Source organism: Colias croceus, chromosome 25 (assembly GCF_905220415.1).
Source record: "Colias croceus chromosome 25, ilColCroc2.1".
Taxonomy (NCBI): domain Eukaryota; kingdom Metazoa; phylum Arthropoda; class Insecta; order Lepidoptera; family Pieridae; genus Colias; species Colias croceus.
This window is the reverse complement of record NC_059561.1, coordinates 1,228,361-1,243,930: the sequence shown is the minus strand read 5'-3', so window position 1 is coordinate 1,243,930 and position 15,570 is coordinate 1,228,361. Positions and strand designations below refer to the sequence as shown.

Below are 15,570 nucleotides of genomic sequence, written 5' to 3'. Positions count from 1 at the left end.
AGCGACTTTGTTTTATACTATGTGGTGAATGGTGATGTTGTCTGCTACTGAGCGCTTTTTATTAATATTATTTTAAATAATTCCGTGTGATCTCCGTAAATAATATAAATTATCGATCAAGTCAATACCTATTACAGTATTACTTAAAATTATTTTCTAAATTGAATAAACAATTTTAAGGAATTATTCGGCTATCATCGGTGATAAATGTAAAAAATATGTAATGACGATTCAAAAGTGCTTCTAGAAGAAGTCTAATTGAATAAATAAATGTTTGAGTTTGAGTTTATTTTATGGCTCTATTTGGGCTCTATCATTAATTTTAAGCAAAAGTAGACAATAAATCGCAATCTGAAATTACAATTAGCGAATTAAAGATGGCGCCGAATTAAGTTTTATCTTTGTATTGACTGCAGGTCAGATATTATTAGACGCGAATATCAGGTTTTTGCTGGATGTTACGGTGCATGTTGTAAATGTAGCGGATTTATAAATGTCTGTAATAGACTCAATTTATTCATTATTGACTAAAGAGGAAATAGGAATAGTACCTTCCCTCGATGCATATTAATTGTTTTCTTTTATATTTTTTGTTTCTATAGCAATACAGAATCTTCATTCATTCATTGTTCAACAATCAATTACCTACTACACTAAAATAGTATACAGACTTTCTAAAATTAATAGTATACAATTCGATACAATAGTTTCTGATATTACAATAATATTTTCAACTCCAGAATATTATCACAGATTTTATACCTACAAATACGGGTTATTCCAATTTGCCATTTTCCTCATTATGCTTGTAACATCACAATCTTCATACTATACGTCAGTGTTTGTTTATAACTTGAGCACAATTCACGTTTAAATGTTTTAAAGTACATGTAAATTAATATTTTAAGTGTTCGTAAGTAAGTATTTGAAATTACGAGTAAGTAATTTATCTGACGGAAAAAGTGCGTAAAGAGTTCGATGTAGTGTAAAAGTTGTTATTATTAATTAACTAATTTATAATTTTTAGAATTTTTAATAGAAAGCTAGATTATTCCTGAGTGACTCAGGTTTTATAATATTATGGTTTTTTTATTTGTTAAAGAAATATGTATCTGTATGTATATTGTATGTATCTGTTATTTATTTGTAATAATACAAAGCTTGTAGAGAGAGATAGAGTTATACAAAACAATATGATGCGTCCCTGTCGCACCATGAAACATATAAAATTGATTCATTTGAAAAAAAATAATAACAGTAAAGTATTACAAACTCATTTTAATGCAAATAACAATGTTTCTTTAACTTACTATTCTTAAATTCCATAACAAGACGACTTCAAAATGCAGACGCATCATTTACCAACATACAAAAAATAAAAATACACTTCACGCCAAAATAAACTTTCCTTCAACGCACTAAAGTACATTTTATCTTCCAGGCTGTCATAAATGAAGACACTTCTATTAATTATATCCCTAATATCAATAAGGGCAGATACACAATGGAGATTAGTAGGTGCTCCTCTCCTCCACGTACACCCTTGCAATGACACCGCTGATGTGACCGTGGCCTATGAGCCTGGGAAGCCTCCAGATGAAGAAAATGAGTATAAACTACAGATTAGTAAGGAGTTTCCCGCGCAAACGGTTATGGTTTTGAAGTTTGATGCTGAAGCTAGTGTTACGTTGGTAAGAGAAATATATTATAGACTAATGAATTGGAAGGTTTTTGTGATCGTTTAATTTGAGATCTAACAGTATGAAAGGTTAAACATGAGTCAAAAATTTAGTTTTATAATACACTAGCTTTCCACCCGTGGCTTCGCCCGCGCAGTCAAAGAAAAACTCGTATAGTTCCCGTTCCCGTGGGATTTCCGGGATAAAACCTATCTTATGTCCCGGGGTATAAAGTAGCCTAAGTTCTTTCTGGGGTATCAATATATCTCTATACCAAATTTCATGCAAATTCGTTCAGTAGTTAAGGCGTGATTAAGTAACAGACAGACAGACAGAGTCACTTTCGCAATTATATATTAGTATGGATATGGATAGTATGGATTTAACTGTGATGTGGTCCATGGCTTTTACAGTATAATTGAGATTTTAATCTTTATACCAAATTTTATACAGATCAGTCGTATTTTCTTCAAGGAGTAATGAACTAAGAAAACCTATCCTTTCTTGCAAGCTCTGGCGTTTAAAACGGCTGTAGGAGGAAAACTGGATATTTATCGTCCAGTTTTATCACTTTGCTTAATGCTTTATGTTTATAAATGTGTTAAAAATACTTTTTGAATACTGTTATTTATTCGTTAATAAACAAACCTTACTTATATTGTAGAGAAACTGAATTAAATTTAAATGAGACGAGACAAAACACATCTAAGTAATAGCTATTTTCACAGTTCTTTGATTTTTGGAACGAAGTTCCTTATCAGTTATCGCGCGTTGTGAAAGGGGGCTAGAGGGAAAAAATTCTTACGAAACGTTGTCACGACACTTTTTGCTTTTTTGCTAGAGTTGTAAGCCGTGCGGCGTGCGCGTGGTTCTCTGTCTGTCTCTCTATAACTTAACACTTCGTTCCATCCGGATGTCCCTTGACATCACTCAAGTTTTTTGTTTCAATCTGTTAGTCAAAAGGCATATATTAAAATAACAATTAAAGTATGAAAATAAGTGAAAAAATGTTAAATAGACATCCAGTTTCTTCGGCCCTGTTCCTGACAGGGGAATTACGATGAAGTTCACTTGAAATTATACTGCTTTATGATATCATGGTAACCCCCCGGTCCCAAACTATGCTCTATTCCCATTCATTTTTGTATGGTCATTATTTTTTTTAATTCTATTTATTATTTTAATAGGTGAAATATTTTTTCAGACTGAAAAATCGTACGCAAGATTATCCGTAGACGACAACGATGATTTTAACGTGAGGTTTTTCAAATCACATCAAGGCATAACACTAAATATAAAGGGACCTGTGAATAGTCATGTTGTACCGTATTTGACTAATTTGGAAATAAATAGTGCAAATTACTGCCAGAATGCAAAAGTTGTAAGTATTTTGATATATATGTAGCTTGCACTTCTTGGTCCAAGATCTCCAAATAAAAGCCTTATTTTTTATACTGTTAATCCTTTTCACAAACATAATATGACTTAGGCTAACGGTTAAGCGCTTCTGAATAAAATAAAATTTATTGTAAAGTAAAAAGCGTCGATGAAACAATGTGGATGAATACATATAAAAAAGCTTTGATCAGTATATTGCATATGTGTGTCTCTACAATATATATTTTTAATGATTTGGCATTATATGCCTAGTTAATAAAAGATAACATGATTAAAATTATAAAACTAATTAAAACTAATTGTTTTAATTTTGGTATCTCCGAATCTTGCAAAAGAAGTTTCACTTCTGACACGTGTGCTCGGCACACAAGCTCCTTTTCTTTAATTCTTTCACAGGGCTACCTAGATCAATACATAGAGGGTTATAAAGACCACGCGGAAACCAAAAAGAAGTTACTCGATCAGTCCTGTGGCAGGCGTAAAATTAAATACACAGAACTGATTGTGAACGGAGCTACCACTCAGCCAGGTGACTGGCCCTGGCACGTTGCTATATACAGACTGGATAAAACTGTCATTAAGTATACATGTGGGGGGACTTTGATATCGAAGAGCTTTGTTTTGACAGGTAAATAAATTGTATTAAATAGAACAAACATGGAATTTTACCCAGAAAATAAACAGAGGACTGACATTTATATAACTAACTGCTGTTGTTTCATTAATTTATTACAGTCGTTCTCATAATCGTTGCAGTATGCATTATAGTACAGTAAAAGTAGAGACTTCGAGATTTTTTCTAGAAATTCCTAATATTTTCCTAATGGATCGATCAATTAATCGGTGGTTTTACCATGCAAGGATATAGAATCTTGTAACTCTATTAAGTACATTTATATTGAAAATTATATGATACCCTCGTGGTTTTACCCGCATTGCTCTGCTCCTGTTGATCTTAGCGAGATGATATATAAGTTATATAACCTATAAGCCTGTCTCAACAAATGGGCTATCTAACACCGAAAGAATTTTTAAAACGGACCAGTAGTTCCCGAGATTAGCGCGTTCAAACAAACAAACTACAAAATGTATTTTGCATATAATATTATCCTTGTTTTAGCTGCACATTGTACAACAATTCGTGGTGCTGCCGTATTACCTGAAATACTATATGTAGAAAGCAAATAGAGTAAATTTTGTTTTCAGTACAAACGCTCGATATAATATAATACACAATTTTATATTTATTCCGTTCTTTAGATGAAGTAGATTTAAAGCTTTATGAATCAACAAAAATTTTTATGGCAATAAACATATTCTTTTATTCATTCATATATGTATATATGATTATGAAAAGCTAATATGAGTTCGAAAAAAAAGCTCTAGCTCTCGATTTAAGAAAATATCTAAAATAGAGATAGACTAGGCCCTGGGAATGGACATAGGCTTCATTTTGTCATTACAAAACTTAATGCGAGTGAAATAGGGGTTATTATAATAAAATATAACAATACTGAACGAATGAAAACTCAGCCCCCGGAATCACAGACACAATAGAAAATCTATTGTGTCGTGGCCCGATCGGGCCGTTCGGGGCTCAATGGGTTAATAAATTGTTAATGATATACACCAACAGCCGACCTTATGGCTAGCTATCTCTTCCAGGTAACCAAAACCTATGGTATGTTGTTATATAAATAATTTGATTTCTAACTCCCAGGTGCACTCAATAATAGTTCATGAAGACTTCGCACCAAAAAACCTAAACAACGATATAGCGCTACTTCAATTGAAGACAGAAGTAACTTACAATGACTACATCCAACCAGCATGTATCTGGCAGGCGTCTGCGTATGAAAGACTACCTACTAATCGAGTTTATGGAACTGTAAGTAGGCCTTTAATTTAATATTTTAATTTTTAGATTTGCTAAGTTTTAGCCAAGAAGCCACTAAATATTGTTTAGCTTTTCAATGTTTTGAATTTTTTAAGTCTAATCAAATATTCTTGTTTGTATTACGGTGCATTTATATCAAATGAACATAGAACTAAAGCTAGAGCTAGAGCAAGAGCATTATTTCGTGATCTTTTAGTGTAAACGAAAACTTGTATTCAGTGTTGTTCAGTATTAGACCATTGCATAGTATCTTTTCGAACGCACTAAGAACAACGACGCTCTACGCCTGTTTACACGTCATGATTGAGCATTCGTTCGTTTGATGTAAATGCACCGTTACACGTCGTGTCATTTTCAAACTCAAACTCAAACTCAAACTCAAACATTTATTTATTCAATTAGACTTCTTTTAGAAGCACTTTTGAAACGTCATTACATATTTTAGCATTTGGTTTTGAGTTTATTTTTCGCAGTTAGTTTTCTAAAAAATGGTTTTGTTACCTACATTGCGAATTTATATAAAGCTTCAATTACTTTGCAATTGGCGCAGAATATATGCGATACTCATAGGAAATAATGAAAATTATCTTAAAAATACACTTTTTTTAAATCTATAACACTTTATTAATGCTTGTTTGTTTAAACACACTAACTACTAGCATAGAATATAATATTAAACACTTGACCGTAATTTGAAGCTTACTTATTGAGAAGGTACCTAGCTTTTTCCGCCTATTTTCCCTCTCTTTCTCGTTGTATATATGCTATCTCTCTCGCACACGGCACACCTCCCACCAGGTGGCGCGGCCGGCGCACGATAATGTGCAGGCGCTAGATCTTCTTCATTGGCGTCTAGCTTCCGCCGCGAGAAGGTTGTCTACAAGACTACAACCTTGGTGCTATTAAGTATTAAGTATTGCATATTGCAAGTGCTAAAAGTGTGAAAAAGTGTATCCCGTCGGATCGGTACAGTGAGTTATTTTTACATCTATTGTAATGACATTTTACTTAAAAATGAGCAAAAATCTTTTAAATCGACGGTATATCCGTTGGACTTTATTTAAAATGCTGAGGTCTTTTAGTGAATCCTTCAGCAATAGTTTATTTTTCAATATGCTTTAAATACTTAATAGCATGTTAGATATTTAAAATTAACGATACAACCGTTACATTTTACGTGAAATAGTAACTTTTCTTTTGAAATATTTTATAAGTAATGCAATATATACTAATGAATATTTGAATTTCTAATACTGTGAGTAAAGCAGATTTTAACGGATTTACCGTTCGGCTTTACTCGTATCGTTAATATTACTTTTGTGATTATTTGATATTGACTAAATATATCAAATACACTCTCTTTTATATAGATATTTTTATTTTATTTCATTTTTAATGTGTTTTTATTACAAGGTTACAAGTGAATATTAATAGTATGTATGGATAAATCCAAGGCTAATCCTATGAGCCAACTCAAAGCTTAACAGGCATGCAATCCATTGCTACGACTTTATTACATTGTCGTTATCACTAGGAACGGTTCGGAGTATAGTTTATAACTAAAAATTATCGAACGAGATGAGTCAGCTCAAAGAACAAATTATATAGGTATTACCTATAACAGGAACAAATTGATGTTAGCGTAATTGCACGAATCACAACGTGTCCGAACATGTCGAGATATGTTATAAATCGTCCGGGAGTTAGCCGCTCATCTGAATAATGATGGAATACGCACAATGCACATGTTCAGTAGGTACCATGAACGTACCACACATTCAAAAGTATCCGTAGTCTATACGTGTCCTTTTATGAGTATTAATCTGATCCGTATATAAGCGAAAATAGACATAGGTATTACACACAGCAATTTTGGTTTGAAAATTACTTTTATTTATATTACGTTTCCTATGTTTCAAATGATGCAACTTTTTGGTTAAAACGAGTAAGTGCCAAAATTTTACATTTAAATTTTCTAGTTTGGAAAGAGACGTTATCGTATAGTTATCGAGATACCTTAATTAGAAATTAAATTTAGAGACATTTCAAAGGATTTACTATTCACATATTCTAACGTTTTAGAATAATATTATAAACTTGTACACCTTGACAAAAAGTAAAAAATTGCGGGTGAGCGGAGATTATTTTGTGCAATAAAACCGTCCTACGATGGTATGGCCACGTATGGCTGCGTTCGTAAGGAATGTTAACGGATATAAAGCAACTGAATGTGACATCGATTGTATGAACTAAATTAAATATGAATCGAAGTTCATTTTAAAATTTTGTGTAAATGATTTGAATTTTGACTTTATTAAATAGTTAAAGCCTTCTTTTTATATATACATAACAATTAATTACCATTGTCAAATCAATTCTTATTTCATCCTGGACAGCTGTTGCTAGCATTGGAAAATAAGTTAAAGTATCTTGTTACTATATTATTATTTTAAATGATTATTAACTTCTAATTTTATATTAGCACCTTAAATCTTGCTCGAAGCAGATTACATAAATGTGGCCGCTAGGTTTAACCGCTACTCCTCGCAGGTTAGGTTCGTTAGCCAGGTTAAACCCACCCTCGCAGGGTGACTATTAAGTATTTTTGGGAAGGCCCTACTTATTTCAAATTACAAACATCCCTCGCGCAGCTGTCGCTCGCAGGGAAATAGGTGCAAATATATCAGCCCTCGCGGGGCTTTGATTACAACCGCCCTCAAGGAGAAATGGTGGAAATATATATCAGCCCTCGCGGGGCTTTGATTACGACCGTCCCTCACGGGGAAATGGTGCAAATATATATCGGCCCTCGCGGGGCTTTGATTGCGGTTGGTGCAAATATACAAAGGATTGATCATTAAAATGATCATAGATATTTGCTTTCGTCAACGAGGACCCACGAAAATGTTAGAGATGACAGTAACGGATCTTCACTCTTCTAAGGTAGGTAGAAAAAGGTTTTGAAATCTAATTCACAGTGGGCCATCTATACAATATAAGTATAGTAATATAACCTAATAAATACAATAAAATAGGTAAGAGACGTTAAATAATGGACGCATGAAATGAATACTTTGTATCCTAAAAGGTTAGCTTACGCTTATTTAATCAGGAAACCACCATTGGTTTATCAATTATGGAAATTGCGACTTGAACAAATTGTATTTACCAATGCAGAGCCTCACAATGCAGAGAATCACAACAAAGGGAGGCGAGTCGGATCAAATATCATCTCGCAGATGATTTGTGGCGGTGGTTTCCAGGATTGTCACCAAGCCTTGTGTCAATGGTATATTTGTTATCGTAATTCCATGGCACTAGCCGACCAATTTTCACATAAAATCACCTGAAGAGATTTTTTAATCGCAAAGCGATTGAATGTAACAAATTACGATTGGTTATGTATAGTTGACCTCTCATAGGCCTACTTTAGTTGCCCGATCTTGTAGGCAATTTATTCGACTCGTTTATCAACCCGTTTGGCCTCATTATGGCACCCATGAGTTTTTCTTCAGGGCTCAAACAATAAATCGCTGAGGGATTAGGATAATCATTTGCTTAGACAAGTTTCTTGTCATCCCACCAGGATTATTATATTATATAATAAACTTATATGCAACTATTAACGTAAAACGTTTAAGGACTCAACGAGTGCTGTGAATTCTGACTATTGAGTTACTTAGGATAGAGGATAATTAATAACGGAAGGTCAATCCTTCCAAACAAAAGCCTCGTATTATTAGATATTACTTGGAACCCCTACCCTTCACGAGAAAGCTCTGCCAGATGACTTCACATTTCTTTGATTTGAAGGGGGGGGGGGGGGCAATAAATGCAATGCAATACAGAGCTTTTGAAACATTATAAATATACCAGATAAGCGAACTAAACCTTTCTGGTTTAGTTCTTGCTATATCGATATCCGTGCCTGCTTCTCGTGGTTGCGGTTGAATTAAGTTTATCAATGGTCATAAATGCAATTCTATACAGATGATATACTGCATTTTAAACATGACAAAGTCTAGTAAGCCAACTAAACTTTGCTAGTTTAGTTCTTACTATATCACTGTCCGTGGCTGCCTCTCGTGGTGGTTACAGATGACTAAAGTAACGTCCTGTCTTCGCATCCACAACCAACTGTCCTTTCATAATCATAAAACAGATTCATTCGACATAGATCCCCACGAGTTCAGTTCTTCATTTTTGCACTCGAAAAACTGTGGACAACCCACGAGCAGTGCCTCCATTGGTAGCAGTTACAATCAAGGGGTAACTAAGGTAAGCTAGCCATATTAGGGATGTTGGAACAACCGACCATATTCAGGGCAACTTTCTTTGTCCAGTTTAACGTTTAGGCAGTCGTAGCATTCCTACGGAACAAAAATGGGATCAGATCTGCACCCTTAATGCAGTTAATCGAAAGGAGATACCTTCAGACGACGATAGTATTCAGAACGCACCATATTCCTGAACATAATAATGCATATTAATCTGTTGCCATTGTCCTGCAGCAGAATTCCTTAGCGATAATTTGTTCTCGTTAGAGCGAGCGAGGGTTGTAACGATAATATGAGAAATCCTAGTCAGTTCGAGGCCTGAACGACGTGTAAGAGTACTGCTATTTCAGTAGTAGTAGCACCGAGAAGGGCGAAGGTATTCTGGAAAGCAGAACTGAAGGCCCGGTCAGCAGCACCATTCACCTAATAGACAGTGTTTAGTGCTGCACCACTAGAATCTGACTCTGAAGGTATACAGAAATGTATACATTTTCCAAATATCAAATGTTATAGTCGGAAGAAAAATCCTATTTGACTCCGTCTACCCAAAAGACATACGGAGTAGCTAGTAGAAGTTGGTTGAATTAGAATAAGTATAATTAAAAACCTTTGTTACTTACTGGATAAATTTGGCTCATTTCCTATCTGACGTTCATATAGCTGTTGATGGCCTAGATGTTATGCACAAACACTTTCATTATAAATAAGTCACGTTATGTAGTCCCGAGACTTTTGGTATATAAGTTCTGATGTAAACCATAACTATACCTTAAAATTAATTTGATTAAAACTTAACGTACTTAGCTGTAGTAATTGCAGGTTTGGGACACAGATAAGCTCTTATCATTTTAGTCTCTAACTTCTTGAGTTCATTATATGTTTCCAGTACAGAGTTTAAAACCTATCAGTTTTAAATAAATAATTCATGCATTGCACTGAAAGTACCAGCCATGTTTATATTATGATCGGTGGCGTTGGCTCTAAACATTAATAGACACCGCACGCTTTGGTTGGATGTTACATATTATCTGTATTATAATTTAAACCGCTTACCTGGTTTATTTTATTACCTTATCCAAGGGATGACCTTTTAATTTATTTGACCCTAAAAGTAAAGACCAAGGTCTCTACTTGTCCGCTAGTAGCAGGTTGGGTTAGAACTGTGTGAGTTGAGACAGCTGGTAAATCTATGTTATGAGGATTCAATGGTGCTTCTACAGAAGTCTAATTGAATAAATAAAGGTTTGAGTTTGAGGTATTCTTGCCTCGTCGGTGATGAGCTGTTGCTTAATTTTGTAAGTAACATCTAAATGCGTAATTAAAAGTCGTTACTTGCTCTTTCGCAGATTTACGCTAAAGATAGTGGAAATTGTAGTAACTTTAACTTTTCAAGCCCAAAAGGTTAACTAAGGTACGCTTGAACGAATCTCATAAGTTCTAATACTTTTAATCATTATGATTTACTTTTTGGTTCTTATTTGATTAACTTTTTATTGTTAATATAAATAATATAAAAATTTAAAAATTTGTGTGATTTATTGGTATACTATCTGCACACCTTACTCTTTCAAATAAAGAAATAAGTAATTACTTATGTACCTATTCAAATTCACATTGGCGTCCATATATTGTACACCAGGTGGGTAACAAACAGGTCTCAATAAGTAAGCTTCAAATTACGGTCAAGTGTTTAATAGCTGTGTTTTACCTGAAATAAAACACATATTAAATACTTACCTATATTTGAAGCTTACACTTAACGTCCACCTGTTGAGTATTTCGACTCAATGAAGAAGATCTAGCGCCTGCACATTATCGTGCGCCGGCCGCGCCACCTGGTGGGAGGTGTGCCGTGTGCGAGAGAGATAGCATATATACAACGAGAAAGAGAGGGAAAATAGGCGGAAAAAGCTAGGTACCTTCTCAATAAGTAAGCTTCAAATATAGGTAAGTATTTAATATGTGTTTTATTTCAGGTAAAACACAGCTATTACTCTACTAGTTCGAATTGAAAAATATGTTTTGTGATGATAAATCCTTAAGAAACGACTTATCACCACAAATGTTTATTATAAGTCCTATGTGTTTATTTGTCAGGTTGTAGGCTGGGGTTTTGATAACACAGACCATCTTTCCACGCAACTAAAGAGCGCCACAATGCCAAAAGTATCGGAAAGTAAGTGTATAAAGAAGAATCCCGTCTTCTATGCTACTGTAATGAATGATAAGAAATTCTGCGCTGGATTAAATAATGGTAAGTTGGATTTTTTATTTAATAAAAAAAAAACACCTTACAGTTAATTTGAAATTACAAAAAGGAAGGTTGATTAAAACTTTATGCAAAGTGCTTTTAACTATACAAATATGTTTTTGTCGGAATGCAGACAAGATCATCATAATAAATCTTTAAGATTTAAGTTAATTTCAATTCTTATTTGGTTCTTTTTCGTGTAATGCTTCCACTTAACTATTCAAGTGGTAGGAAAACGAAGTCTAGTGTAATAAATTAATACAAAAGATAAATCCTCTATGATATCCAATATTATCAAAGATAGAGCACATGTTTAACATAATTTCTGAACCATCTATAATAACTGTTCTATTTTCTTTATTTGTTAGGTAAGTTTTGTACCATAGTATAACTGCTCTATATTCAATAGTAGCTGTGCCCTGCGGTTTTACCCGCAGTACTCCGCTCCTATTGGTCTTTGCGTGATGTTATAAATAGTCTATGGCCTTTCTTGATAAATGGGCTATCTAACACCGAAATAATTTTTCAAATCGGATCAGTAGTTCCTGAATTAGCGCGTTCAAACAAACAAACAAACTCTTCAGCTTTATAATATTAGTATAGATTAACAATATCAATTAATTAATTATAGGAACATCAGCGTGCAACGGTGACAGCGGCGGTGGTTTCTCAGTCTTCGTTCCAGATATACCGAAGGACAATTCTACAAACGGTGCCTGGTACGTGAGGGGCATCGTCTCGCTCAGCGCTAAACGAAGTGACGCTCCTGTATGTGATCCGTATATGTATGTGGTGTTCACAGATGTAGCTAAGTACGGTGGGTGGATTAGAAAACATTTGAAACTTTAAATATGTTGCTAAGTATTATTATTTATGCAAGAGGACGCAGCAGAGCAAATGTGTAGAGAGGATTATAAGACATTTGGAACGAAGTTAGACTGGCTGGATATAAACGTGGAATATTGAAGACAAAAAAAGAAAGATTGGAAAACATGTGGTACATTTAAAAGAAGTATAAAAAGTTTGGAAAATCCAAAAGTGCACGCCTCATAATCTCATCCTTTACAATAAAATTGATTATTTATAAAGGTGTATATAATATAAGTATGTAGATACACTTGTTCTCATGTGCCAATGCTCTTGTACTGTCTCAAAACAGTTGGAAAAGTAAAGAAAGCGGTACCGTAATAATTGAGCTATTTTTCTTGTGGCCCCACCTAGATGTGAAACTGCGCAGGTTTAAGGGACTGACTACCAACTTATTTTTTTAAACCTTGGCTTATAGTATAAAGAATCGAGTTTATAATGGTGAATTTTGAGTACACTATAAATATATAAAAAATGTCGATATTTTTTTGTTTATTTAATAACAATTAAACCACATCGAATCAGACCCTGAAAAATGAAAGGGTTCTATTCCTGAGCATACTCAAGCGTAAGAGAAAAAAAAAAAGACTCGATTAGTAAAGTATTTCGGTCGCTATCGTGTTAACAAGAAAATCCTCCGCACATACAGACACACGGACGTCCAAGATAGAACTTTTTTAAACTGTTTTTTAACTAGTTTAAATAACAAAAATGACATCAAAAATATCATGAATGTTAAAAATAGTGTTTTTTCTTAATATGTGTGTGTATGTTATCTTACAAGTGCAATGTATGATACATAAAGACATTTTAAGTTTGAAAAATCAGATGTTTTGCGCGAAGTGACAGTAGTACCCACCTCAACGCTTCGCTTATGAGGCGTGCAATATAGTGAATGGATTAGATAATATTATGTGGAACGAAGTTAGAAAGGCTGGCTGGATATACATTAGAAAGAAAAGAACTTTGATTATAGATATGTAATAAAATAATTTGCATGCTGTTAAATAACAGCTAAACATGCTGTAATATTATATTGTAAGTTATAACACCTTAAAACACCAAGTTTAAATGCAAATAGAGGATTTATTTATTTAAGAAAATGTAGAACATTAAGGAGAAATACTGGCTGGATATAAGTATGGAATATTGAATTTGGAAAACTATGATGGATTAGAAAACATGTGGAACGAAAGGCTGGATATAAATGTGATGTTATCTTTGTATTTGCGTATGGTAAATTAATTTAAAGTGCCATTGTGAGTGACAGAAGATTATGATGCCATTTATGCTCGTAGGCTTTGATTATTTACTTGTCAATAATCAAAGCTCGTAGGTATGTTTCTTATATTGTGTTTAAAATGATATGGATATGATCTTTTGCTCTTATTCCAAACAATAGTCTTGATAGCATTTAAAGGCAGGAAAGGAATGCAGTCAAAATAAATTTTCATTATAAAAAGAAACTTGTTTTTTATTTTATCATTAGAAAAACCTTCACTACTTTTTAAATTTAAATATTATGTTATTGTATGTAATAATTACCTGTATTTAATCATATTAATTTGATTATGCACTTTTGTTCTTGCGTTCAATTTAACATTTATGAAATCCATTGAAAACAGTATATACAGAAATATTTTGGAAATCCATTGAAAACAGGATTTTTCTAATAATATATTTATAGTCCGAATGAGGTTTTTAGAGAAAGAAAAAATTGGAACAGCTGGCCGGAAAATTGGACAACGTCTGTCGGGTCAGTGCCCATTTCGTTTAGACGCAAAAAAATAGAATACAACTTATTTGCAAAGCATTAGAAAATTTGGGTCCTCTACTAACAATATATTATTCTGTTTCTGAACTCTGCTTGAAAATACATGAAATAAAACATGTTTATTTTTACTAACAAGTGATAACTGCGTTAAAAACAACCGACTTCAAACTTGCACTTGCAAAAATGCCCATAAAATAAAAACTACTGGGCCTATCCCAATAAAATTTTTATGGGACCAATTCGACACCATCCCGCATCGAACAAAAAAGAATCACGTAAATCGGTTCAGAAACCTCGGAGTAATCGGTGTACATACATAAAAAAAAACATACCGGCCGAATTGATAACCTCCTCCTTTTTTTGAAGTCGGTTAAAAATGCATAATATACAAACATATGTACTAGTATAAGAAAAACGTATGATTATCCTGCCTAAACTAATATCACAAGGCTTTAAAGTTTACTGTATTTGAAGCTGTGATATACAATGTGAATATATTCTTCTTTGGGTACATCTTCCTGATGATTTTAAGAAAGTACTTAATGTTTATTTCACAGAGTATTACAAAGTAGGTAATAGTAGGCAATAAATTTAACACAATCTTTCAATTTATCTGCAGTGTTCATTTTAGGTATAACACAGATTGGTATGCAACAAAATCAACGACATTTGAATAGAAAGAAAGCTCCAAAGAATAAATTAAACTCGACAACAATACAGTTTGCAATTTGGCAGGGATCTTAAAACTTTATTAGTTATAGTTTTTTACTATTTACTAACACAGGCATAGTCACGCCAAATAAGGGTATAAACCAAAGTGACCCGGACCACTGGGAACTTGCCAACTACGCAATAAGTGAACTGCACTGATCATTTTAGCTCGTTGATTCTTTCTAGGTTATTGCATAGGAGGCAATGAGGTCATTCAAATTCTGTTAACACGCTTATATTAGCAGCATGATGTCTTATAGCATTGTTATTTCCAGTGTGGAAAAATGACAGCGCTATATGTAGTCTAGTGCCATCCTTTTCCCACATTGGACATATCCCTGGATGTTTGTATGTAACAGACTACTTTAGAGTCGATTTTGACCCACTTTAAACGGTCATATTTCAAACTCAAGATCAATGCTCGGTGGCAATAATTTCATGATCTTATTAAACTGTGTTTTTCACATGGACAAATTTAATTCAAACATAATACACTAATCAAGGATAGGTAATAATACGAATAATTTTTCGTATTAAAGTGTGTTTTTCACTAACTATATTTATCGACATAGTCACTGAAAGCGGCTCAAAAACACATTAGAGCTTGGCCGGTTGTACTGCTGCTCTGAGTCCGAAATCTAAGTCCGAAATAATCAAATGCCTGAAGGCATTTCGTAAATTAATTACACTTTTTAAAAATAAAAAAATCGAATTCT

At 33.6% G+C, this 15,570-nt stretch overlaps 1 protein-coding gene across 1 annotated transcript; it reads left to right on the top strand.

Annotated features, from left to right (window-relative positions):
- Positions 1-863: 863 nt before the first annotated feature.
- Positions 864-12,397, top strand: LOC123703152 (chymotrypsinogen A-like). Its single transcript, XM_045651055.1, has 8 exons — positions 864-917; positions 1,442-1,691; positions 2,884-3,060; positions 3,474-3,705; positions 4,198-4,248; positions 4,754-4,965; positions 11,349-11,505; positions 12,134-12,397. The coding sequence occupies exons 2-8, from the start codon at positions 1,452-1,454 to the stop codon at positions 12,349-12,351; spliced, it is 1,287 nt and encodes a 428-aa protein (XP_045507011.1). The 5' UTR covers positions 864-917; positions 1,442-1,451; the 3' UTR covers positions 12,352-12,397.
- The last annotated feature ends 3,173 nt before the right edge of the window (positions 12,398-15,570 follow it).